The sequence below is a fragment of the Schistocerca nitens genome, chromosome 3 (assembly GCF_023898315.1).
Source record: "Schistocerca nitens isolate TAMUIC-IGC-003100 chromosome 3, iqSchNite1.1, whole genome shotgun sequence".
NCBI lineage: Eukaryota > Metazoa > Arthropoda > Insecta > Orthoptera > Acrididae > Schistocerca > Schistocerca nitens.
Genome location: NC_064616.1, coordinates 650,798,211 through 650,824,925, shown reverse-complemented (window position 1 = coordinate 650,824,925; position 26,715 = coordinate 650,798,211). Strand labels below are relative to the sequence as shown.

The following is a 26,715-nucleotide window of genomic DNA, read 5'->3' as shown; positions in this document are numbered from 1 at the left end:
GTCAAATTTCGTTCTTAAATTTCATACGGGCTCCGTACATGAGCGACCGGAATACATTCGTAAGAGCTGCAGATGATCAGAGTATACTAAAAAGGACCAAACAAATTAAAATTTGATGCGCATGCGCATTGTGCTAAAAATCGACGCTACACCTGAGAAGCCAGCGTGTATGAATGTGTGTGAAAGTTCGTAGATGGAGTTAGTACACGCTAGGAATGTTCGATTTCTTTACAAAGCGATACTGAAGTTGCACAGAGGATTACCAAAGGAACTGCAAATTATAGGAAATGGTTATGTCCGAGATGAATTCAAGAGACATAAAAGCTGTACTCCTCATGAAACCGAATTGTTTATATCCGAATGGACGGTAAGTTTGCCAATCAGCATTTCCAGTTTGAATTCAAATCCTATTCACATTGCAAATATCTGAATCCACATTTGTAGAAACCATATTATCCTCTTATCGACAAAACTGAATCAAAAGGTTTTGCTCGTGTTTTGTGGAAAACCATGGTTTATGAGTCGCAATACAAGTTAGCACCAACATTTGAACATTAGTTATTTAAAACTGTAATATTTATCAGTAGCCTATGAATGCATTTCATGGTCTTTCAGGTTATGGAAAATATTTTTTGCAGTCTCGGCTGCAATTGGACGTTTACAGTTTTCCGCAAGTAAATATAGTTATCCATATCTTCTGGGATGTTATTCGTGTTCTGTTCTGTATCTGTTGTTTTTCATATAATGGAAAATTTTGATAGTGTGAATGAAATAAACTATAAATTAGTGATACATCTATCGACTGGAAGTAGTTGGCAAAAAATTTTGAGTTGTAAGTATACATATTGGCGGTTCTGGTAGTAGCTATTTGTGCTCCGTTCTGTCCAGTTTTTAATCTACCTCGGGATGATTTACATTGTATTGGACTGTATTTTATTGCTGGTTGGACATAAGAAAGGAATTTTAAATTGATGTGATTTTAAGATGTGTTTGTGTGGCAGTTTTGAATGAACAGTTAATATGGATGCTACCAGTTTGTTTTCTAATAACTCGAATAAATTTCCAGAGTCCAGTAGTTTAATATTTTAGTACCTGTGTCGTAAGTAAAAGCTGAGTTTAAAGCCATGCGCGTCTATCATCTTATCTTGACGCTGCCTTATGACACAACTATCGTGCACAGCTCAGAAACTCAAGCAGAAAATTTTTTTGCTTCATGAATGCCAGCTAGACAATACTCAAATTATTAGGAACATAGATTGTTGGGAAATATAACGTGATATTGCTGCTGATATAGGGAATGTTGCCCAGTTAGTTTCTATCGTGTTTTTTCTCCTTTTGATCGGTTTTTCTAAGGACAATATTAAATCCAATGTCCATAAATTAGAGTTAATTTAATATCATTATAACCAACACAAATAGCAAATACTTTTTTTTTATTATTTATCCCTCAATGGATATGGGAAGCTGATTGATGTACTAAGAAAAGTAAAAGCAGTAAACAGAAATTGAAATAACTAGATATTTAGTTGAGACAGAACATCAGTAGGTTACTTGAAAGTAAATTTCATGTGAGCCCAGTAATATTACTGATAAGAGGTTGCAAAGTTTTCTCCTGTAATATGAAATACTTGTAAACACAAAAGTACCTATGCAAAAATTGCAACACAGAGAAGTAATTGTCAAACTCAGATAACACTACCAGCAATAGGCCTAAGCAGCTAAAATGGCATAGAGATATGTTTGTACAGCAGTGCCCACTCTTGTATGACTAGAAATCAGAATTACATTGACCTCAAGAAAAGAAGTCAAATGAGCTGAAAATGTGAGAGGAAAGGCCCACTGCATAGCGTAACTAACCAGTAGAGTAGAAAGCCAGCTGCAGCAGCTAAATTGCAGTCGAATGTTTTAACACAGCACTGTCTGAACATTCAAATATGTATTACGCAAATTGAAGGTGGGTGAAAGCCCAAAACACGTATTGACATAAATATAAACACACAAAAAAAGTGGCTGGTTGATTTATTTCTTAAAATAACTATAATTTTGTTCACGTGGACATATCAAAGGAGCTGGCACCAACTTTGACACTGGACTCGCATTGGGGAGAAGGGGGGACTCAAATCCCCCATCCAGCTGTCCAGATTTGCATTTTTGTTGTTTCCATAAATCAGTTAAATGGCAAATAGGAGTTCGTTCCACATGTCATAACTAACTTCCTTTCCCGCCTTGTCTTGTATGAGCTTGTGCTCCATCTATAATGACCTCTTTGTTGACAGTCTGTTAAGCTCTAACCTTAATTCCCATTGTCACAATGGGCTGTATTGTTTAATCTGTAATATTGGCTTAGCACAGAAGCACTGGACCTGTGTTTGTCAACAGTTTGCTGCCATTGTATCCAGACTTGAGTCAGCTATGTCACATTTCAGTCTGTGTTCCAGTGATATCCATATTCATGTTAGATGATACTGTAATAATTCATGATAAACATATGTACTCCAACACCCACACCAAGCCCCAGGCTTTTCAAGTCAGAAGCAGCCCCCCCCCCCCCCCCAAAAAAAAAGGCTACATAAACCTTTAATGCTGGAAAAGATTACTCTGCCAGTTGTTTTCTTTCTCAGTTCAAAGGAGGCTGGTTTGATGCATTTCTCCACACAAGTCTGTCCAGTGCAAGTATCTTCATCTCTGTTTAACTACCTGAACGTACTTACATGTATTCGAGCCTTAGTTTTACTTTACAGCTTTTATCCTGCACTCATTCCTCAATTACCAGATTGACGATTCCTTTATACTTAACAGGCTGCATCTATCGACTGAACCTTTAAAGTAAAGTAGTCATGAATTTTAGTTTTCCCCAATTCAAATCAGAACCATCTCACTAGTTATCTAATCTACTCATCAGATGCTAAACATTTCTCTGTAGCACTACACATCAAGCAGTTCTATTCTTTTCGTACCTGAACTGTACTGTTCACTTTTGTACAAGGCTGCACTACAGAAAAATACCTTTACAAAAGACTTCCAACACAAATGTAATATAAATATTAACAAATACATAATTTTTGGTAACACTTTTCTTTCTACTGTTTTACTAGCTTGAATTTTATATAGTCATTACTTTGGCTACCACTAGCAATTTTGCTGCTCAAATAACAAAAATGGTAATAAAACTGACCTGCCAGCTCTTTTTCCATCTCTAACCAAATTACAATGTCAGGGTTGCCTCGTGTTTTGACATTTTTATACTTTATCCTTTTGTCAGTAATATTCAGTATCTCTTGTGTTAAACAATAATTTCTACTGGGCCATGTCTTTTATCTATTTCATCTCTTTAAGTTACTCATACCCCTTCTATTGTGTTGACTTCCTCATGATTCAGTCAATCATTGCCTAATGCTCCCTCAGAAACTCTCGACAACATCTTGCTCTTTAAATTTAGCCAGGTCCCATACCTTAATTTCTTGCCTTTCCTCATGTTATTCAGTTTTAATCATCATTCTACAATCAACAAATTATGATAAGAAACCACATCTGCCACTGGAAATGTTTGAGGACTTAACATCTTTTTTCAGAATTCTTTTGTTACAGTTACATAGTCCGTCTGAAGCTTTCTGGGATCTCCAGGTCCCGTCCACATATACTATCTTCTTTCATTATTCTTAAATCAAGTGTTAGCAATGAGTAAATTATAATATGTGAAAAATTTTAATAGACATCTTCCCTTTTCATTCCTTTCCCTACTATTAAATTCCACTCTTCCATCACAAAAGAATTATCATTCTCTTAACTATATGAATAATTTTTTATGGCATCAAGCATACTTTCAGTATCCCCATATCTCCGGAACTAGTAGGCATATAAAATTTGCATAAAGTGTTACTGCCAAGTAACATATCTCAATGAATCTCGAATCATACACAGAAAGAACTGGTACAATAATTACCGAAGGTAGCTGAAAGTAATATACAGAGAGATGAACAAAAATGACACTTTTATTCAAAGACAGTAATTACATTAAAGTCACCATGATTTATGGTGGTTCTCTTGTTATTACAAAATGTGGGCCACAGTTCTTAATAGGGTGGGCCACACTTGCCACACTTTGTCGTTCTTCCAGTTTTCCAATGATTCTTTCCAGTATGAAATCATCAAAATGTTGTCTCTGGGCCCTTTTTTTAATAAGGAACGTCACCGCAGTGCACCATAATTGCTTGGAGATTGATACATTCTTTTTTTCTCTTCCTTCAGCTCCACATTGGCACTGTAGTCACGTTGACTTAAGACCATATGACATCAAACTTTTTGTGCATGACAGAGCCCTCTGCCAACATATTCCCACGTTTCTACTTCATTTCCATGAAGTACTTAACATGCTATGTTACTTTTATACATCTCTTCCTAATATATTGTGGAACAGTGTGTTTTGGCTGTGATAACATTTTTGCAGTGTTGGTGTTCCATTACTATTTCTTGGCTTAAAGCATGTGTGATTGCCATGGACAGCATTCCATATTCTGTGGTGTGTTCCCATGCTGGGTGTAAGATTGGTAAGGTGCACTTCTGGTAGGACATGCCATTTCTCACTGTCTGGAGTTGACAATGGCTGGGTGGTGGTGTGTGCATGTGGACATGCTACAATATGCCTCCCCAATAAATGCCACACATGTTCACTGTGATTTAAGTCAAGGAACAGACAGGCCAGTCCATTTGCTGAAGATCCTTTTGTTCCAAGATATCCTCTGCCTCTGCTCTTTTTATATGATTATGCATTGTAATCCATAAAAATAGTCCGGGCTGCATGCACCCCTGAAAGAATGCAGATGGGGAAGGAGCACATCATCACAATAACATTGACCGGTGAGGGAACCATATTAAATGATTTGCTTGTCATTACGCCCATTCAACAAACCTCACCGTATGAAGAGAGGCTATATCAAGAATCACAACCGAGACTGAAAATGCTCCTGTTTGCATGCTACCCCACTTGTCATTCGCCCAGTCCCTTTGCAATGCCTGGTATTTTTAATGCTCCCCATGCATGTAAAACAGTGCTGCGAGAAATACCAAACTACTGGGCTACATTTGTCACACTTAGTCTTCCTTCCAGTTTTCCGATAATTCTTTCCGGTACGAAGTATTCAGAATGTTTTCTCTGGGTCCTTTTGTAATAATGAACACCACCATAGAGCACTGTAACTGCTTGCTGATTGACACACAATGTTTTCTTCTGTTCCTTCAACTGCCTGGTAGTATTGGGCCAGCTCCATTTGCTGCTATAGTCATGTTGACGTCATACCGTTTGACGTACAACTTTCTGTGTATGACAGAGATCTATGGCATCATACTCTCACACTTTTACTCATTTCCATTGAATAGTTAACATGTTGCATTTATCTATCTCATCCTAAAGATTTGCAGAGCAGTGTATTTTGGATGTGGTAACCTTTTTTTATTATGTTGTTGTTGCATTCTGTCACTTAGCCTAAGATCAACTGCCTAATTTATTTATTATTTTTCTGCTGTCAAGTTTAGAGGAACTGGAATTCCCATATAGATGTGCAACAGTTTTAAGAGATATGGTGTTTCACTAGTATCATGGCCCCTGCAGTTTCTTCTTCACTCACTTCTGTTGTAAGGTATTTGTTTTTGCAAGTTCACACTCTGTGGTCCAAATATAAATGAAAACAACTTACTTCGTATCTACCATGCCACACAGTATTATATTATTGTGGGAATGAATTAGTGAAATTGGTGGTGGCTACATTTCTACGGCCAGTGTCGGTTGGTCACAGTCAGTGTGCTCACTGCCGCCATTGGATAAGCAGCTGCAGCAGCAAGTCGTATACTCCTAGCTCACTCATTTCTTACATAGTTCAATTCTTAATTTCTTTGCATGTTTTTGGTACTTGCATTGTTGAATTCATAAATTTCGAGCGTATTATAGTATTTGAGAGTTGTAGCATCGCGTTTTAGTACCTGAATAGTGTAAAATCGCGTAGTCTCCTTCCGCTGTCGAGCAGTGTGTCAGCAGTGCGCAAGTAGCAGCATTACTGCATTTACTAGGCAGTCTTGTATTTTAATAACCGTTTAAATTTTGTCGATTTGTTTGCGCGCTCTGTAGATTAGTTCAGACGTTCTTTGCAAAACAGTTTTTAGCATGGATAGGGACTGCAACCTGTGTTCGGATGCAGGCTGAGTTGGCATCCCTTCGCTCCCAGCTTCAGGCAGTGTTGGCTTCGGTCACAAAGCTTGAGGCTGTTGCCAATGGGCATCACTGTGGGGGTCCGGATGGGGGTTTGTCGGGGACGGCCAGCTCGTCCCACGCATCCCCCGATCGGACTAAGACTGTGGTTGCCCGGGATACTGCCCGCATTGAGGCTGATCCCTCACCTGTGGTAGAGTGGGAGGTCATCTCAAGGTGTGGCAGGGGGCGAAAGACATTCCGGAGGGCTGAATGGAAGGCCTCTCCAGTTTGTCTGACGAACCGGTTTCAGGCTCTGTCTCAGGCTGATACTGATCTTCGGCCTGACATGGCTGCTTGTCCTGTTCCAGAGGTTGCCCCTCAGTCTGCAAGATCCGGGCGGTCGCAGAGGGTGGGCTTACTGGTAGTTGGGAGCTCCAACGTCAGGCGCGTAATGGGGCCCCTTAGGGAAATGGCAGCAAGAGAGGGGAAGAAAACCAATGTGCACTACGTGTGCATACCGGGGGGAGTCATTCCAGATGTGGAAAGGGTCCTTCCGGATGCCATGAAGGGTACAGGGTGCACCCATCTGCAGGTGGTCGCTCATGTCGGCACCAATGATGTGTGTCGCTATGGATCGGAGGAAATCCTCTCTGGCTTCTGGCGGTTATCTGATTTGGTGAAGACTGCCAGTCTCGCTAGCGGGATGAAAGCAGAGCTCACCATCTGCAGCATCGTCGACAGGACTGACTGCGGACCTTTGGTACAGAGCCGAGTGGAGGGTCTGAATCAGAGGCTGAGACGGTTCTGCGACCATGTGGGCTGCAGATTCCTCAACTTGCGCCATAGGGTGGTGGGGTTTCGGGTTCCGCTGGATAGGTCAGGAGTCCACTAAACGCAACAAGCGGCTACACGGGTAGCAGGGGTTGTGTGGCGTGGGCTGGGCGGTTTTTTAGGTTAGATGGCCTTGGGCAAGTACAGAAAGGGCAACAGCCTCAACGGGTGCGGGGCAAAGTCAGGACATGCGGGGACCAAGCAGCAATCGGTGTTGTAATTGTCAACTGTCAAAGCTGCGTTGGTAAAGTACCGGAACTTCAAGCGCTGATAGAAAGAACCGAAGCTGAAATCGTTATAGGTACAGAAAGCTGGCTTAAGCCAGAGATAAATTCTGCCGAAATTTTTGCAAAGGTACAGACGGTGTTTAGGAAGGATAGATTGCATGCAACCGGTGGTGGAGTGTTCGTCGTTGTTAGTAGTAGTTTATCCTGTAGTGAAGTAGAAGTGGGTAGTTCCTGTGAATTATTATGGGTGGAGGTTACACTCAACAACCGAGCTAGGTTAATAATTGGCTCCTTTTACCGACCTCCCGACTCGGCAGCGTTAGTGGCAGAACAACTGAGAGAAAATTTGGAATACATTTCACATAAATTTCCTCAGCATGTTATAGTCTTAGGTGGAGATTTCAATTTACCAGATATAGACTGGGACACTCAGATGTTTAGGACGGGTGGTAGGGACAGAGCATTGAGTGACATTATACTGAGTGCACTATCCGAAAATTACCTCGAGCAATTAAACAGAGAACCGACTCGTGGAGATAACATCTTGGACCTACTGATAACAAACAGACCCGAACTTTTCGACTCTGTAAGTGCAGAACAGGGAATCAGTGATCATAAGGCCGTTGTAGCATCCCTGAATATGGAAGTTAATAGGAATATAAAAAAAGGGAGGAAGGTTTATCTGTTTAGCAAGAGTAATAGAAGGGAGATTTCAGACTACCTAACAGATCAAAACGAAAATTTCTGTTCCGACACTGACAATGTTGAGTGTTTATGGAAAAAGTTCAAGGCAATCGTAAAATGCGTTTTAGACAGGCACGTTCCGAGTAAAACTGTGAGGGACGGGAAAAACCCACCGTGGTACAACAACGAAGTTAGGAAACTACTGCGAAAGCAAAGAGAGCTTCACTCCAAGTTTAAACGCAGCCAAAACCTCTCAGACAAACAGAAGCTAAGCGATGTCAAAGTTAGCGTAAGGAGGGCTATGCGAGAAGCGTTCAGTGAATTCGAAAGTAAAATTCTATGTATCAACTTGACAGAAAATCCTAGGAAGTTCTGGTCTTACGTTAAATCAGTAAGTGGCTCGAAACAGCATATCCAGACACTCCGGGATGATGATGGCATTGAAACAGAGGATGACACGCGTAAAGCTGAAATACTAAACACCTTTTTCCAAAGCTGTTTCACAGAGGAAGACCGCACTGCAGTTCCTTCTCTAAATCCTCGCACAAACGAAAAAATGGCTGACATCGAAATAAGTGTCCAAGGAATAGAAAAGCAACTGGAATCACTCAACAGAGGAAAGTCCACTGGACCTGACGGGATACCAATTCGATTCTACACAGAGTACGCGAAAGAACTTGTCACCCTTCTAACAGCCGTGTACCGCAAGTCTCTAGAGGAACGGAAGGTTCCAAATGATTGGAAAAGAGCACAGGTAGTCCCAGTCTTCAAGAAGGGTCGTCGAGCAGATGCGCAAAACTATAGACCTATATCTCTGACGTCGATCTGTTGTAGAATTTTAGAACATGTTTTTTGCTCGAGTATCATGTCTTTTTTGGAAACCCAGAATCTACTATGTAGGAATCAACATGGATTCCGGAAACAGTGATCGTGCGAGACCCAACTCGCGTTATTTGTTCATGAGACCCAGAAAATATTAGATACAGGCTCCCAGGTAGATGCCATTTTTCTTGACTTCCGGAAGGCGTTCGATACAGTTCCGCACTGTCGCCTGATAAACAAAGTGAGAGCCTACGGAATATCAGACCAGCTGTGTGGCTGGATTGAAGAGTTTTTAGCAAACAGAACACAGCATGTTGTTATCAATGGAGAGACATCTACAGACGTTAAGGTAACCTCTGGCGTGCCACAGGGGAGTGTTATGGGACCATTGCTTTTCACAATATATATATAAATGACCTAGTAGATAGTGTCGGAAGTTCCATGCGGCTTTTCGCGGATGATGCTGTAGTATACAGAGAAGTTGCAGCATTAGAAAATTGTAGCGAAATGCAGGAAGATCTGCAGCGGATAGGCACTTGGTGCAGGGAGTGGCAACTGTCCCTTAACATAGACAAATGTAATGTATTGCGAATACATAGAAAGAAGGATCCTTTATTGTATGATTATATGATAGTGGAACAAACACTGGTAGCAGTTACTTCTGTAAAATATCTGGGAGTATGTGTGCGGAACGATTTGAAGTGGAATGATCATATAAAATTAATTGTTGGTAAGGTGGGTGCCAGGTTGAGATTCATTGGGAGAGTGCTTGGAAAATGTAGTCCATCAACAAAGGAGGTGGCTTACAAAACACTCGTTCGACCTATACTTGAGTATTGCTCATCAGTGTGGGATCCGTACCAGATCGGGTTGACGGAGGAGATAGAGAAGATCCAAAGAAGAGCGGCGCGTTTCATCACAGGGTTATTTGGTAACCGTGATAGCGTTACGGAGATGTTTAATAAACTCAAGTGGCAGACTCTGCAAGAGAGGCACTCTGCATCGCGGTGTAGCTTGCTCGCCAGGTTTCGAGAGGGTGCGTTTCTGGATGAGGTATCGAATATATTGCTTCCCCCTACTTATACCTCCCGAGGAGATCACGAATGTAAAATTAGAGAGATTAGAGCGCGCACGGAGGCTTTCAGACAGTCGTTCTTCCCGCGAACCATACGCGACTGGAACAGGAAAGGGAGGTAATGACAGTGGCACGTAAAGTGCCCTCCGCCACACACTGTTTGGTGGCTTGCGGAGTATAAACGTAGATGTAGATGTACCGGTAATGGTTTATTGAAACTTCTTCCATTTGCTGTCATTAAGGTTCAGATATTTATTTCGTTTATAGAATGCATTTCACACGGTTTACAATATGTTTCAATGCATAATCTCTTCTAAATTGCCGGCCGCGGTGGTCTCGCGGTTCTAGGCGCGCAGTCCGGAACTGCGCGACTGCTACGGTCGCAGGTTCGAATCCTGCCTCGGGCATGGATGTGTGTGATGTCCTTAGGTTAGTTAGGTTTAATTAGTTCTAAGTTCTAGGGGACTGATGACCTAAGATGTTCAGTCCCATAGTGCTCAGAGCCATTTGAACCATCTCTTCTTAATCGGACAAATGAATCTCGCTGATCCCAATCAGTGTAAAGTAACAAAAATGCAGTGTTAAAAACAAATCTCAGCTTTAACTTGGCATAGCGTGAAAATGTAATCACCGAATAGCAATCATGTTGTGAGAAATAATGGAGAGGAACTGACTGTTAATTACTGTATTGCTGTAGAACATTTTTTGGCCAGTCTAACAGTGTCCTCAGGTGGGAAATTCAGACTGTTGAATTTTTAGCAATAAATGTCTTGCAGCATCTGCTGCTGGAATTGGCTAAGCATCATGATTACACTTTCGTGCTTACTAAATTGTCTTTGTCTTTGGAGTCAACACATACATAGTTCATTGCACACCTGACTGTAACTGAGTGAATTTACAGTGTAAGTATATTGCATGTTTGAGAGCTAACTACTCACGCAACTCAGATACAAATTCTGTTCTAAAATGGCGATTTAACTCAATAACAAAAGTTCATAAGTGAAGCATTTTTAATGTTAGCAAATCAACAATTGTACAGCCAGTACCTATCTTTAAATATGTAATGGTAATAGTCATGTTGGTGTGAATGATAAATCTGGTACGATCTCCACTCTCATCCTCGCCAACATTATCAGCTCTAGCCCACACATCAGGATGGTGGTACAACTACAAGTGCACAATTTTCCATTTCATAAACATGCAGCATGCTACGTATCAGCTGGCATCATTGCTCTTTTTTGATATAATACACCAGCCATTAAATAGCATTAATACTGTCACTCCTTTACCAACGTTCTGCTGTTGTCTATAAAGGGCAACATGCTTCTATAAACTGAATACAAACATCCTTATTGTATATGAATCACTGTATGCAAGTAAATAATTTTCCTTGTCATGGAAAAATCGAACACTGCATCACATTACGTAAATGTCAGTCTACTATCATTAGCTATTACCCTAAAACTACAACTATTTTGCTCTCATGACACTGCCAAAGCAAAACAAAAGCATTATAAAATGTGTGTGAAGAAATGAACTTTTTCAACTTGGCAAAATACAGGGTGCCCACTCGAAAAAGGCCCCACAAACATGTGTAGCAATTCTGCTGAAAATGTAATTTGTGACGTTTGACGTGGCAACACTGTGCACTCTTAAACATTGTTTGACAGGACAGTGTGTTTCCAAAAGTCCCTGCGACTGGGGCTCAGTGTTTAGTGACAATATATCGCTATTTTGTCTAAGAATATGTGTTTCTTTGTAGAACAATATTGCATAGGCAAATGTTTTTGTTTGTTGGGAATAATGATAATACTTGTCTGGAAATCAGGGAATTTCACTTGGGTAAACTTGTGCCAACCCTGATATACAAGGGTATAAAAAAACATATATATAATAGAAGGAAACATTCCACGTGGGAAAAAATATATCTAAAAACAAAGATGATGTGACTTACCAAACGAAAGCACTGGCACGTCGATAGACACACAAACATACACACAAAATTCAGACTGTTGCCTCATGAGGAAAGAGGGAAGGAGAGGGAAAGACGAAAGGATGTGGGTTTTAAGGGAGAGGGTAAGGAGTCATTCCAATCCCGGGAGCGGAAAGACTTACCTTAGGGGGAAAAAAGGACAGGTATACACTCACACACACACCTATATCCAACCGCACATACACAGACACAAGCAGACATTTTTTTCCCCCTAAGGTAAGTCTTTCCACTCCTGGGATTGGAATGACTCCTTGCCCTCTCCCTTGAAACCCACATCCTTTCGTCTTTCCCTCTCCTTCCCTCTTTCCTGATGAAGCAACAGTTTGTTGCGAAAGCTTGAATTTCGTGTGTATGTTTGTGTTTGTTTGTGTGTCTATTGACCTGCCAGCACTTTCGTTCGGTAAGTCACATCATCTTTGTTTTTAGATATATTTTTCCCACGTGGAATGTTTCCCTCTATTTTTTTATATATATAAACTTTCAAAACGCTGTAGAAATAACACCACTGGTCTGAATGACGTCAAATTGCAACTGAATATCATCAGAGGAGGAGGAAAACGTATGGCAGAAGAAAAAAATAGTGTGAAAATTGATCAATAGATGGTGCTGTATGTGTCAGAATATGTAAATGAAAACACCTGTCATGCGCATGGCCCATTGAAGTTAGTATAAACACGCTGCGTACACAGCTTTTCCTCTTTTCGCATCTGCGATGTTTCCCATGACTGCCTCGATACAGGATTGCGGTCTGCTTGTAAAGATGTATTACAAGAATGATGACTGTTTACATGTCACTCTGCAGAAGTTCCGCGCACTGAAGGCTTTCAAAAACGGCATTGGTCCAATGACTGCCATGGGTCGGGAGAAAATGAGTCAGAAATTCGAAAAGACAGGTTCTTTTGGTGTGCAACCTGGTAAAGGGAGGAAACAAATTGATTTGATCTCAGCGGAAGCAGTAGCCACAGCAATGCAGGAGCAGACTGGTGTGGTGTGCAAACGTGTAGTGCACGAAAAATTGCCTGAACATTGGACATACCCACGAGCACAGTGTGTAAAATCGTACAAAACACCCTTCTTTGCTATCCATTCAAAATTACACATGTGCACGAGTTGCTTCCTGTTAACCTGCCAGCAAGAGAGACCTTTGGTATAGAATTTCTTGCTCGCATGGAAGTGGACAATGATTGGCCATGGACGATTTTGTGGACAAACAAAGCCCACTTCTATCTGACAGGATATGTCAATACACAGAATTGTCTAATATGGGCAACGGAAAATCCACCTGCAAATCAACCAGTACCACTTGAACCATTAATATTACTTCATGACTGATGTATTGTAGTAAAATAGAGCAATGTTGCCAGCTGACATGTAGCATGCCACACACTCATGAAATGGAAAATGATGCAGCAGTTTTAGTTGTACCACCATATTGAGTTGTGTGTTTGAGATGGTTGTGTTGGTGAGGACGAAAGTGGTGGTGATATCAGATTTATCAATCACACAAACATGATTATCATAATTACATGTTTAAAAATAGATACCAGCTGTACAATTGTAAATTTGTTCACCTTAAATATGCTTCACTTGTGAACTGTAATTATTAATTTAAATCACATTTTAGAAGAGAATTTTTATCTGAGTTGTATGAGTAGTTAGCTCTGAAACATGCAGTGTACTTAAATGGTGGTTTTGCTTAGTTACAGTCAAGTGTGCAATGAAGAACTGTGTGTTTTTGACCTGAAAGACAAAGTTACAATTTCATTTAGTAAGCGTGAAAGTGTAACGGAGAAGCTTAGCCAACTCCATTGGTAGATGCTGCAAGACAGGAATTCTGCATTACAGTGTGCTTTGCTGTTAAATGTTTTGTGTGTGTGTGTGTGTGTGTGTGTGTGTGTGTGTGTGTGTGTGTGTCTGTGTCTTCCCAGAAGAGTTGCTTCATCCTGTGTATATCTTGCAGATAGACTATGAAGATAAAATTGTAGAGATTTGAGCCCACACATAAGCTTACCAAGTGAGTGTTGTTCCCATGAGCTACTTATGAGTAGAACAGGTAAAGTGGAAAGTGGCACTAGTACATAAAGTACCCTCTGTCACAACTTGGACACTGAGCTTAAGATTCCTGTAGCTATCTAAATACACCCATAACACACAACAGCTCAGATTCTGGCACATGTTCGTGGGGGAAAGGGGCAGCATGGTCATCCTCCACTTGACCTACTAACTTGTTCCTTGCGCTACCCTCGAAATATTAGAAATTTACATTCTTCTAATCATAGTTCAGAACTGAAAAATCACACAAAATTAACAAAAGTAAAACATTTAGTTTTCTCTTCGGCAAACCCTGACAAGCAGGGAAGGGGCAGCTCATTTAGTCTTTCAACAGTTTGAATTTCCCACCTCAGGGCACTGTTAGACTGGCCAACAGGCTAAAATAAAGTTCCACAACAGTACAGTAACTGACAATCGGTTCCTCTCCATTATTGTCCACAACATGAATGAATGCTATTCAGTGATAATTTTTTCATGTTGTGCAAAGTTAAAGCTGAGATTTGTTTTTAACACTGCCATTTGGTTACTTAACATTGATTGAGATCAGTGAGAGCCATTCACCCAGTTAAGAAGAAATAATGCATTGAAATATATTGTAAACCATGTGAAATGCCTTCTGTAAATAAAGTAAGTGTTTGAACAGTAATGGCAACAAGTGGGAGAAGTTCCAGAAAAACAATACCAGACAGTTCAAATTTAGCCATCACTAATTTAAATAATTAATTCCTGTGATAGTATAACACTATGTGGCATGTTAGGTAGAAAGTAAATTGTTTTCATTTACATTTGGATCACAGAGAGTGAACTTGCAAAAAGAAATACGCTAAACCAGAAGGGAGTGTGAAGAAACTACAAAGGCCATGATACCAGTAAAACTGATCATATCTCTTAAAACACTTGCAGATCTATGTGGAAATCACAATTCTGCCAAATTTGACAACTTAAAAACAATAAATAAATAAATAAATAAATAAATAAGGCAGTTAATCTTGAGCCAAGTGATAGAGTGCAGCAGCAGCAACAACAACAACAACAACAACAACAACAACAACAACATAATAACCCCACCCAAGGGGCTCACCACTGTTTGGTACGTTCGTGCTTGGCTACCACAGGGCCCCAGCCTTTGCAGCACCTTTTCCCTTCCATGCTGTGTGACCATCATCCTGCTATTCTTTTCCCCCTCCATTAGGCAACATGTCTGGGATATTTTTGGGAATGTATTCTGAATTTTCAGTAACCTGACACCAGAGGATCTCCTCCACTATCTTTTCTTTCTCTCTCTTTGTTCTCCTTCTCCAACCCTTCCTCCGCTTCAGTGTTTGAGGTTCTTCTTTGTTTCTTCTTGCATATTGTGCACTCCTGAAGGCCGGCCCATGCATTTTGCCTGTAACAGGTGACTGGTTAATGAGTCATTCCCAGCCCTGTGTCAACAGGTAAGGTTTGCACGTAGCCCCTGGTACAGGCCAGGCCAGACCCAGGCAGGGGTGATTGCCTGAGCTGTTACCTTCCCAGATTACCAGTTGGTCCCTCTGTCAGGAGTTTGGGAGATGTGAAGGAAGGCACATGCCATCAGGGATGCTGGTGATAATTATCTCACAATGAGCATATCTTCTTCATCTCATTCTCTGTCTATTAAATGTTAACAAAATGGGGCTAAAGATTCAAAGACTCTACCAGCTGTACCTTGGCCCCTTGTGGTTTCACATTCTGAAGATGGTCAGTCGTTTGCTACGGTTAATCCGTATATTATTCAGAAATGTGTTGATGCAATTGCAGGCTCTGTGAAATCCTGCTCTTGTTTATACAATGACACTTCGCTTGTGAAGACTAATTGTGATTCTAAAGTGCAACAACTGTTTGCAGCTTTGCTCCTCCATGGCTGTCCTGTTCATGTTGAGGCACACTGAACACTGAGTTCTTTGCATGGTGTTATTTACACTAGGGTGCTCGATTGTCTGACCAAGGCAGAAATCCAAATTTATCTCTCTGGTAAGGGCATCACTGCAGTCCACTGGGTGATAAAAAAGGTTGATGAATCCGTAGTTGCTGCACATGCTCTTATTCTCATGGTTTGATAGAGTAGTTCTTCCATCAATGATTAAAGCAAGCTTTGAAGTCATCACGGTCCAACCATACATTCCAAACCCGAAGCGTTGCTACCAGTGTCAGCATTACAACCACACTTAAATGTCCTGTCGAAAACTGGTCAAATGTGTTACTTGTGCTAGGGATGCTCGCAAGAGCAATTGCCCACATCCTTTTCCCCGCTGTATCAACTGCAGTGGTGACCATGGAGCTTCATCTCAAGAATGTCCTACTTGAACAGGGCATCATGAGATCTGGGTAAAGGAAAAAGTGCCTTGTCCTGTCACTGTCAAGTTACTGGCTAGCACTTACAGTACCGTTCTTCCTACACCTTGCTCCACAAAGGACACACCACACAGACTTGTGACCTCAGATTCAACGCCGCAATTGTAGAATCGCCCAATGTCATGATAGCATCCCCGCCTCCTCCTCCTCTAACTGTGCAACAAACCACCAAATTTTCACCTCCGGCAGCGAAATGACCTTCTACACAACCGGCTGGCTGGAAAGGACAGAAGGAATACTCCTGCGAAGACTTTCTACGTCCCTCCAGCCAACAAACACCTGATTCTTCATCTGCCAACCGCAGATGCTCCAAGAAATCAAACAAAGGCAAATGGTCTTCTCCTTCGCCAACTTGGAGAGTGTCTTCAATGGTGTTGCTGTGGACACCCTCACCCGGCCTTCCTCCATTTAGCCGGTGCGCACCGCCAACTGTTTTTCTATCCTGGAATCCACAGACTGACGAGGGAGAATGCTGATGAATCTGTAGATGTCATGGAGCAAGATCCTCCAGCCTCTGTGCTGTAGCAGTGAGTCTTTGAAGGCAGCCACTGAGGTGACAACCCTTCATTTTTTCTCTCCCCATCGTGACACTCTTCCAATGGAACATTTGTGGCATTAGATCAAACAAGGAGGAATTACGGTTGCTCTTGGAATCGTGCCATCCACTTGTTTTCTGCCTCTCACATTTATTTCAAGTCCACTTTGACCTCCGCATCCCCTCTCCTGAAGGCGGTATCCCTTCTCTCTTGCTCATCCAGCATGAAGCTCATAGTCAAACTATGTCACTGAACACCCGGCTGCAAGCTGTTGCATTTTCCTTCCTCGCGTCACCTTTCCTCTTTGTACTGTCTGCACCCCTCTATCAATCAGTGTCACCAGGGCAGACTTTCTCCAGCTTATTGGGCAACTCCCTCACACCTTTTTGTTGCTCGTTGACTTTAATGTGCACCATCCCCTTTGAGGCTCTCCCAGAATCTGTCAGTGTGTGCACTCTTGGCTGACCTTCTCAATCAACTCAACCTCATCTGCGTTAACACTGGAGCACTCACATTACTTTCAGACTCAACACACACCTATTCCCATTTGGACTCTCGTGCTCTCCACATTTTTAACCATCATCCTACAATGACGAACTGCATTTGTTATAAACAGTTGCCTGCACATTATCACATTCTTTGGGATAGCAAAAGAGCTAGCTGGATTTCATTTACTAGTTCTTGTAACAGTTCCACTCCCTCTTCTGTCATGTAGACCAGCCTCCAGTAGCTCTTTGAGAGCAATCTCCATTCCCCCATTTCCATTTTGACCATGGCAGATGATTTCATTGTCGACACAATGGCTATCCCCAACACATTAGGCTGCTATTTTGCGAAGATTTTGAGCTTCACCCTCTATTACCCTGCCTTCCTCCATCGCAGATGAGTGGAGGCGGCTCAGGTGATACTCTTCTCCTCTCAAATTCATGAATGCTACAGTGCTGTTTTTACTATGCAGGAACCATACCATGCTCTCACTTCCTCCCAATCTTCTGCCCCAGGGCCGGACTATGTTAACATTCAGATGTTGCAGCACCTTTCTCTTGTGGGCAAGCACTTTCTCCTTCATGCGTACAAATACATCTGGGCAGATGGCACGTTGCCCAGAAGCTGGCGTGAAGCCAGTCATACCCATACATAAGCCCAGTAAGGACAAACACCTTCCCTCTAGCTACCACCCCATTTCTCTCACCAGCTGTGTTTGGGAGGTGGTGGAACATATGATTCATGCCTAGCTGGTATGGTGGCTCGAGCCTCACAATTTACTAACCACTGCACAGTGTGGATTTCAAGCAGGCTGTTCTGCAGTTGACAATCTCGTCACTTTGTCAACCCATGTCAGTGTCAACAAAATTTGGAGGGGTGGGGGGGGGGGGGGGGGGGAGGAGAGCAGGGAGGGAATCAGTATGGAAGATGTACCTTAATACCCAGAAGATGCTGTCATCAGTGTATATAAGCAAAGGAACAGTAATATTTGGAGTGTCTAAAATTCGGTTTATGGTTTTCAGTCGCCCTTACCATTATATTTAGTGCTGTGAAACAGTTTATACTATTTGGTAAGTTGCCTCAAACATTATACCGTATCTCAGGAAAGATGGTGCCTTTAGGTAGTATCAATCTAAGTTATTTGCATTGATGTACATCAGATCAGTATTATAATGCAGCAGCTTAATGTACTTAATTTATTACTATGTAGTTTGTAGGCATTCCACTTTAAATTTCCCTGAATTCGTGTCCCAAGAAAGGTGGTTTATTAAACAGATTTATAGAGAAGTGTGCTACATGTTTTTGTAAGTGGTTGAGGTATTCATTTTACAAGAAGATTGTTTGTGGAGAATTTGCAGATGCATGTGTGTGATGTTTGTATGCACGCGCATGTATGTCTATTGTTGGCGAAGGCCTTAATGGCTGAATGCTTTAATTGTGAGAGTCTTTCTGTTGTGCGTATCTGCGACTCAACATCTCCGCTATATGGTGATTAGCACCTTTCCTTCCCATATATTGTTACTTATCCTTTGTGATTAATTTGTATTATTTGCTCTGTGGGCCTTCGCCTCGTCAAGATCCAACCCCCTAATAACTATACATTCCAATGTTGAAAATCTATGTCTTGTAAAATATTTCAAGAAAATTCTGTATTGATGGTAGAAAATGGAGTCTTGATTGCAGTAGATAGAAAAAAGTTCATTAAATCAGTTTATTTAGATGTATAACTTAAGAAAGCATGTCAGGTACTTAAAAGAAAATTATTATTATTATTTTCTTTCTCTGTACTTACTCGTGCTTCTTTTGAAAACTAACTGTATCTTGGATACAGACACACACAATTACATAAATTTTTACATCGTTGTTGATGCCGTTTTAAGGTGCAAACCATATCCAGTAGCTTGGTCATTGATGACTCCCTGCTCTAAACAGTAGTGACTCCAATAAGGCAGCCAGAGCCATGCGACTCGATTGCACATGCGATCAGAATCATTGTCACTATAGTTCAACTTAATCTATGGCAGTTTGACAGCTTAAAGCAGATGATTAACAGCTCAGTGAATTAGTAAAAGAACATCTGAGCATGTACAACTCTAGACACCATTAAAAAAAAGCATTACTCTTTTTAAGAAAAAAGATTAGCTTTCCAATATTTGATTTTTCAGTTATGTCACCGTCAGTGTCTTCCCCCTATGAACCAGTATCTATCGGTGCAAATTTTCAGTTAGCAGGTTAGCATATAAAAAACCAGTAAGATCAGAGAAAAAAATCTTTCTTGTTGAAAAATTGAGAGCCTTTTTTGCAGTGCATGTTTTCCATCCACTGTTGAAATACAGTTTAAAATATTACTGCTCACTTCAGCGTCCAAAATGCCATGTCATTTTTCCCAGCAGGGAGATCCATCTCCAACAGAGGCCCAGGGCTAAACTCAGTCACAGTTCACACACAAAGTCTCTGCTCCGAACTCCAGCCATACCCACTGTCACATGTTATTAGGGAGTGATTACATATGCCTCTCGGGTATGTACTCTATCCTCGGATCTGTCTCAATGTATTCTTTGGATCAAAAGACTCTGTTAATACCATGGTTTTCCGTCGCCTGCTCCAGGCCATTATTGATGCTTTTCTGGGTTTGGAAGTGGTATGCACTGTTAGTTGTGCAGTCAACAAATAAAGAGGTTTTGCCTAAGCACGTGCAGAGTGCAGTGAACTATGCTCCTTGCCAAACAAATACAATGTATTCACTGTGAAATTAGTGGTCATCACTAGCACCCTCAGCCACATTTGATCTTGCACAGACAAGATGTCCTTAATTGACAGTGACTCCCTGAGTAGTCTTCAGGTGATAGACCAATGTTAACCTCGACACCCATTGGCTGCTACTGTCCACAATCTCCTTTTTGACCTCCACCAAGCTGGATAGTCAGTCGTATTAGTATGGATCTCGAGTAACATTGGATCCCAAGGAATGAACACACTGACTGGTTGCCAGAGTTGGCTACCATGATGCCAACTTTGGAGATGGGGATACTGGAACCAGATTTCGGTCAACTGTGTGCCATCAGTTGTTGGGGGCTTAGAACATGGAGTGTGTCCTGGTTTCACTGAATAAACTGCAAATCGTGGCTGTATTCCTTTCATTCTTCTCGCAGGGACTCTACTGTTCTGTCAGCTTCACATTGTCTGTATCTGGCTGACCCATGGTAACATCCTCCAACCTGAATATTCACCCACTGTCAGTGTGATGTCTGTCTGGCAGTGGCCCGCTTGTTACTAAACTGCCCGAATTTGGTCATGTTATGGCAAAACCTTAAACTTGCTGACACGCTGCTTCTGGTTCTAGTGAGCGATGCCAAAGTGATTGATCTGGTATTGCGTTGTACCTGTGGAAGTTGTTTCTATTCAACTCTGAAATAGGGCACAGTAGCCTTATCGCCTGCTTGAGGGATTGCGGGGATGCCCACTCTCGTGCTCGAACCCAGGGGGCCCGTGATTGCCCTTTCTTAGTGGTCTGACCTGCCTCCTGCCCTTCCCACCCTTTTAATTCCTCTTATTCTTTTACATCCGTCATTGATTTACTGTCTCATCATTATTGTTCTAGTTCCTGATATTTTTACCAACTTGTCCACGTTACTGTTTTTCTCGTGGTAAAGGAGGTTGTGGAAACATCAGGCAGATCCAGATGTTGCATCTCCCATTGTATGACATGTCTCGAGGGCTTCCAATGGCTTTGTGGGTGGGGCAGCTCTCCCACCTGCACTCTTTTACCCCTCTCTCACTTCTGTCTCTTGGTTTTCTTGGTTCTCTGGTAAATCAAGCCCGTCAGGAGTTGTTTTTTGTATCCATTCTGGCTGGGAACACTTCCCAGCTTTACACACAAAGGACTGAGGAACCAGTGACCTCATAGTTTTGTCCTTTAAACCACATCCATTGATCTTCTGCAGTCTCTTCCAAACAGTTCATTGCACGATCAGCTAGAACTTAATCTGCTATGGACCTAAGCCACCAAAGATGCCATTCTTATAGATCCAAAAACAAATTCATGAATGCCAGTATGACCCCTTGTAACTAAAAAACAACAAAAACTGAGTAAATAATGTGTATATTACATACTAGTGTGTACCTAAACTGTTTTCATCATGTTACACATCTTTAGTACTCATCCTACATGTGCACCTGAAGAAGAGGTGGTTCCTTCGTCTCTACTAAACCACGGTTCCTTGTGTAGAACAATGAAAATTTGCTAAATTTATTTTGCCAGTCCCTCTTCATTTAGCAAATTATGGAGAGGTTCAATCGAAAGATGGCAAGTTCTACACAGCCCCAAATGTTACTCTCCTGTAAACAACTTGATGCTGTATCTGTTGCCGTCATATCCCATAAGAACCTCAGCATGGTACAGGAATTAATTTTCACCAATATCTAATGCTGCAGATGCATGAAGAACTAAATGAACATTTGGAGAGGAAGAGATCCACTTCATATGCTGCTTACCTCAAGATCCACCAAACAACAAGGTAGACACTAGGGTATTCATCCTCCCTTTTGAGGTGAATTAGCCTCCTGAGAAGGTCAAAGTTATGTTACTGCTGTGATGTGAAGCAGTATTTCCCACCTGCAATGCAATGTTCTTAATGCCAGCAGTTTGAACATATGTCTCCCCAGTTTAAATGCAACCCAATTTTTGGAGACTGGCCAGCCACTTAATGGACATGCATCATGTACACTACCACCTCTCTGTGTCAAATGTTGGGACACTACAACCCACTTCCCCCCCCCCCCCCCCCTCCCAATCCCCAAAATGTGCTAACCTTCTCAAGGAAAGTAAAATCCAGGAAAGCTGAGAAATAATGACTGTTTGTATCCAGTCTAAATGATATCAACTTTTTCCACTATTGTGGCCAGGTTGTCAGCAGTATGTGGCGTACTTACTTCTTTGATGTTGACATCCAGTAGACACATAAATGAACCTGTTTTGTGGTTCCTGCACTTGGCAGCTTGTTAGGGAACCCCTTCCCACATCCGGCTGGAGAAATGGCATCCTTCACCGGTAACAGGACTCCCTCTCGGAAATGCTTTCCCCAGAAATCCTAAGGACAGAGACATGACACCAGCCAGTGGCTGAAGGATCTATGGACTGAGTGTCCCAGGATGGCTCTGCTCTTCTTCCATTCCTACACCTGAAGTGAATAAGCCCTCATAAGAATTTCATGTGTCAAAAGTTGTGAAAGAAAAGAAGAATAATCTCAGGAAGAAGTTGATCCAGTGGCACAGAGGTGTCATATCCCCCATGTTGTCCCAAGAAACCTTCAACATGATGATCCAATGGAACTGCAATGGATATTACTGTCACCTGTAAAAACTGCAACAGCTAATTTCCTCTTCTTGCTCAATCTGTGTCGCTCTCAAGAAATGCAATTCGCTGATCATTCTTCCACTCCTAGACGTTATCATGCATTCTGTTGGACTGCTCTGGCCACAAGAGAGCATCTGGAGGATGGAGGGGCCTTTACACAGGTTTGTTAAAGTGTTGTCGGAGAGTGAATTTCCCACTGCAACACATTGGAAGCAAAAATAGTGTGAGTGCGAACCACCCCAGCAATCACTATTTGCAACATTTATTTACTTCGAATCTGGACACTTATTTACCTTCAGGTGACTACCTTAATCCAACAACTTTCTCTCCTTTTTCTCCTACTTGGGGATATCAGCATGCACCACCTCCTGTGGGGAAGCACCACTTGATATGCCCTTCTGATTAACAAGTGCCTTTCTGATCTTGATCTCTGGGTCTCCAATTATGGTACTCCTACCAATTTATGTGCCACCCACAGCACATCTTCTGCTATCAACCTTAAGATCTCTTCCACAAATCTCATGGCTTTGATATAATGGTCTCTGCATGGTGATCTCTGACAGTGACCACTTTCTGGTGATTCTGTCACTTCACCATCACTGCCCAATTGACCACTTACCACATTTGCCTCTTCAGAGAGCTCACTTGTAGTTGTATACCTCTGCTGCCACCTTAGTACTGTGTCAGATTGCATTGAAGAAGCTGTGGGAGATGTCTACAGTGCAGTTGCCCGCACTCCTGGGAGTGCTATACGCCCTTTCTATGGGCCCACTCTGCAGTTGACTGGTGTCATGGTGACCTGAACACATTGCAACAACTATTCACTATCATCAAAGGTCCTTCCAATGTCCCTAGTGAAATCCCTCGCAGACCACACTAACTGCTCCATTCCAAGACTCACCATCTAATTGAACTCAATAAGAAGGAATTCTGGGAGCATATCATCTCCCCCGTGAGAAATGTGTTTACATCTTCATCCTAGGTTTGGGCTAAGCTCTGTAGTCTCTTGGCCCACTAAAAACCAACAACTGTTCTGTCTCTTTCTTCATGGTGGTATTTTTACTGATGCAAGGGTTCATGTTGAGCACTTGTGACCCACTTTACAACAGTGTTGTACCTATCTTTCAAACACCCCCCCCCCTTTCCCCCCAAAAAAATCACTCAAAATTATATAATGAATCTTTCACTGCCTGGGAACTGCTTCAGGCTCTTGCTCACCCTGACCACATGATACAACCCCCAGACACTGATTTGGTTCATGACGCCCCAACATCTGAAAGTTACTCAAAGATTCATCTATTCAGAATCTTCAACTATTTATGGCTAGAAGGTATTTTCTCTCTTTGCAGTGGTGGAATACTACAGTCATCCCAATCCATAAAACTGGCAAAAACACAATGTTTATCAACAGCTACTGACCTATTAGGCTCACAAACATGCTCTGTAAAACTTCTTGAAAGGGTCATAGCCTACCATTTGTGCTAGGTTCTCAGGTCATAGGGCATTTTGTTCCCCCTATCAGTGTGGTTTCTGGGATGGACAGTCCACAACCAACCATCTGCCTAGGTTGGTAACAGCAGTCTTAACAGGCTTTTACATAATGGCAACACCTCAATGTAGTCTTTTTTTGACCTACATAAGGCATACAATAGTGCTTGGTGCCATCACATTTTACCAACCCCCCATGACTGGGGCGTTCAAGGCTCCCTAAAAATCTGGTTGTTTTAGTAGGTCACTCAGGTACCCATGAGTCCAAGAGAACAGCATTCCAGATGGCTCCATGCTGAGTCTTAACACTCTTACTCATCACAATCAATGGGCTAGTGAGCAAAAGGAATGCTTCTGTGCTGTATGTTGACTGATGTGTCGGTATCTGGGCAGCCAATACATACAGTCAGACATCTACAAGAAAGTAACACATTAATAATAAGTTTATTTTCACTATTTATGCTCAATAATTGAGTTATGTGTAACTTTGAATGCTGTAGGTTCTTCTTCAGTGCTGAGTTATATGAAAATGATAGTAATCTTATTGACAGAACCAAATGGCCTAGAATGATTATTCACTTATATAAGTGTTTGAATGTTAGTAATGCTTCTTAGTTTCAGGCTAATGTAGATAAATTGCCCTCATTGCAGTCTTCTGTTCTGATGTTGATAAGTCCGTTCAGAGGTCATGTGAATTTGTGTCTTCTGGTGACATGTATGCTTGGTGGTCCTCTTCGGAGACAGAGTGATGGGAGGGCAGCTTCGCCCAATGGTACACTGAGATTTAAAAGTGGCATCTCTTGCATAGTTGTGAGTGTTGCACTGGGTGCATTTGACATAGATGCCGTCGTTACTGTGTCAACATTTTTTTTCTATTTGGGATAGAGTCCAATCGGTAGTCTTTGCTGTACACCAACTCAAAGGAGCCTTTCCACTGCATACACTTTCCCCATAACTTCAAATTCTCCCCCACAAAAACGTGACTCGTGCAGTTCCTCAATGTGATGGGGCCGATGACCTCATTGTTTTGTCCCCTCCTCCAAATCAACCAACGAGCCAAAATACACTGTGTCTACACTTCTCTGTTTATAAAATTGATAAATGCAACTGTGAACATTTAGTCTCACAGTTCGCGAACCTGAAGCCCCATTCACTACCACTGTACTGAAGTGTCATTTCATGACCCAATCTGCTTATATTGACTGGAACATTTAAAAGGCTGCCACCCTGTGGTCCATTTGTTGCTTTGGAGGCAGCATGTGGATATGTACGTCACAGAGTGACTGAAAGTCGCTGCATAGAAAGTAGCACAAGCAGCTTCGAACTTATGACTCTCATTGCATGTCTCAAATTGCACAGCTGAAATCGTCTTGGTTGCCACATTGTAATTACACCTTTAAACAGAGGTTTTAGGTTTGTCATTTTCAGTTTGTGTGGATATTTGCCACTAGATACTGATCAGTTGTGAAGTCTGTATAAGGGGGCTTGTCAGCTGCAGACTTCTCAGATATGTTTACAAAGGAAACTTTGTTGCATGTATACATGTGTGCAAACTTGTTGCTGTTGGCTAAATGTTTCCTGTATAAATCACTCAGATGCCCTTACTCAAGTTTTTCAGCACAGCCATCTTCTCGTACTAATAAAACTTGGAGCATAGAATTTGTAATTCATATTCTATTAGTACTTGAAGATGGCTGTATCAAAATATGTACGACAGACAATCACTGTAATCTAAATAAAAAACATTTATTCATTTACAAATACATAATCTGGAATCTTATCAGCACCAGAAGAAACTTTCTAATTTAGTTCTCCAATAACCTTCCTCTCACCATTTCCTAATTGTGTGGCGATACAAAAAGTGTGTTTCATTTAAAGTGCTTTTTCTCTCCATCCTGCAGTGAAGTTACTGAGATGTTAAATAAATCACAATTGTGTATTAAGGTTCTGTGACTGCCCATGCGGTCGTGCTGTTGCGCGTGTGTACGAGAGAGAGAGAGAGAGAGAGAGAGAGAGAGAGAGAGAGAGAGAGAGACTTAATGCAGGTCTTCTCTTTTTTATTGCAGAAATATGCTGTCTCCCTTGCTGAACAGTTAAAGCTAAAAGGAGTTAATATGAAACAGTTTGGTGTGCAGTTGGATGAGGACCGCATCGAGCAGATGAGAGATGACCAGCTATACCAGTTGTATGAGCTAATGGTTGCTGCGAAAGGAGAAAATGCAATTGAGCATCAATAAGTTGACTGCTTAGCATTGACATGGTTGTGATTATAAATATTTGAACTGCTGGAGGTATACCACAAATAATATAAACCAACAGGTTTAGAGATCCCCTCACATCAGTGTTCAATGTTATGCTAACATGAGTACAACTGTAGTGAATACTTGAAATGTTTGTTTTGATCTGTCTGTTATCTCAAAGGAGATCAGAATCCCTTTGCTATGAATATTACAGGGAAGACAGGGCCTGCTCCTGCTTCAGAAATTTTGTCATGGAATAGTGTTTGCTGACAAAGAAAAGTGTGCCTTTGTTTTCAAATTCCTATATAGTTGTTATTTATGCAATCATTGTTATCTGCTTAAAATAATAAATTTTATGAAACAGTAAA

At 41.6% G+C, this 26,715-nt stretch overlaps 1 protein-coding gene across 1 annotated transcript; it reads left to right on the top strand.

Annotated features, from left to right (window-relative positions):
• LOC126249696 (succinate dehydrogenase assembly factor 3, mitochondrial) lies at nucleotides 1–26,715 on the top strand. Its single transcript, XM_049951374.1, has 2 exons — nucleotides 1–367; nucleotides 26,174–26,715. Exons 1-2 carry the CDS (start codon nucleotides 194–196, stop codon nucleotides 26,342–26,344), a joined length of 345 nt encoding a protein of 114 aa, XP_049807331.1. The 5' UTR covers nucleotides 1–193; the 3' UTR covers nucleotides 26,345–26,715.

Bases quoted from the DNA above. Each gene is read 5' to 3' on its own strand.
- LOC126249696 (XM_049951374.1), top strand. From the start codon at position 194: ATGGAGTTAGTACACGCTAGGAATGTTCGATTTCTTTACAAAGCGATA. The intron at 368-26,173 runs GTAAGTTTGCCA...TTTTTATTGCAG, and splicing joins TGTTTATATCCGAATGGACG to AAATATGCTGTCTCCCTTGC.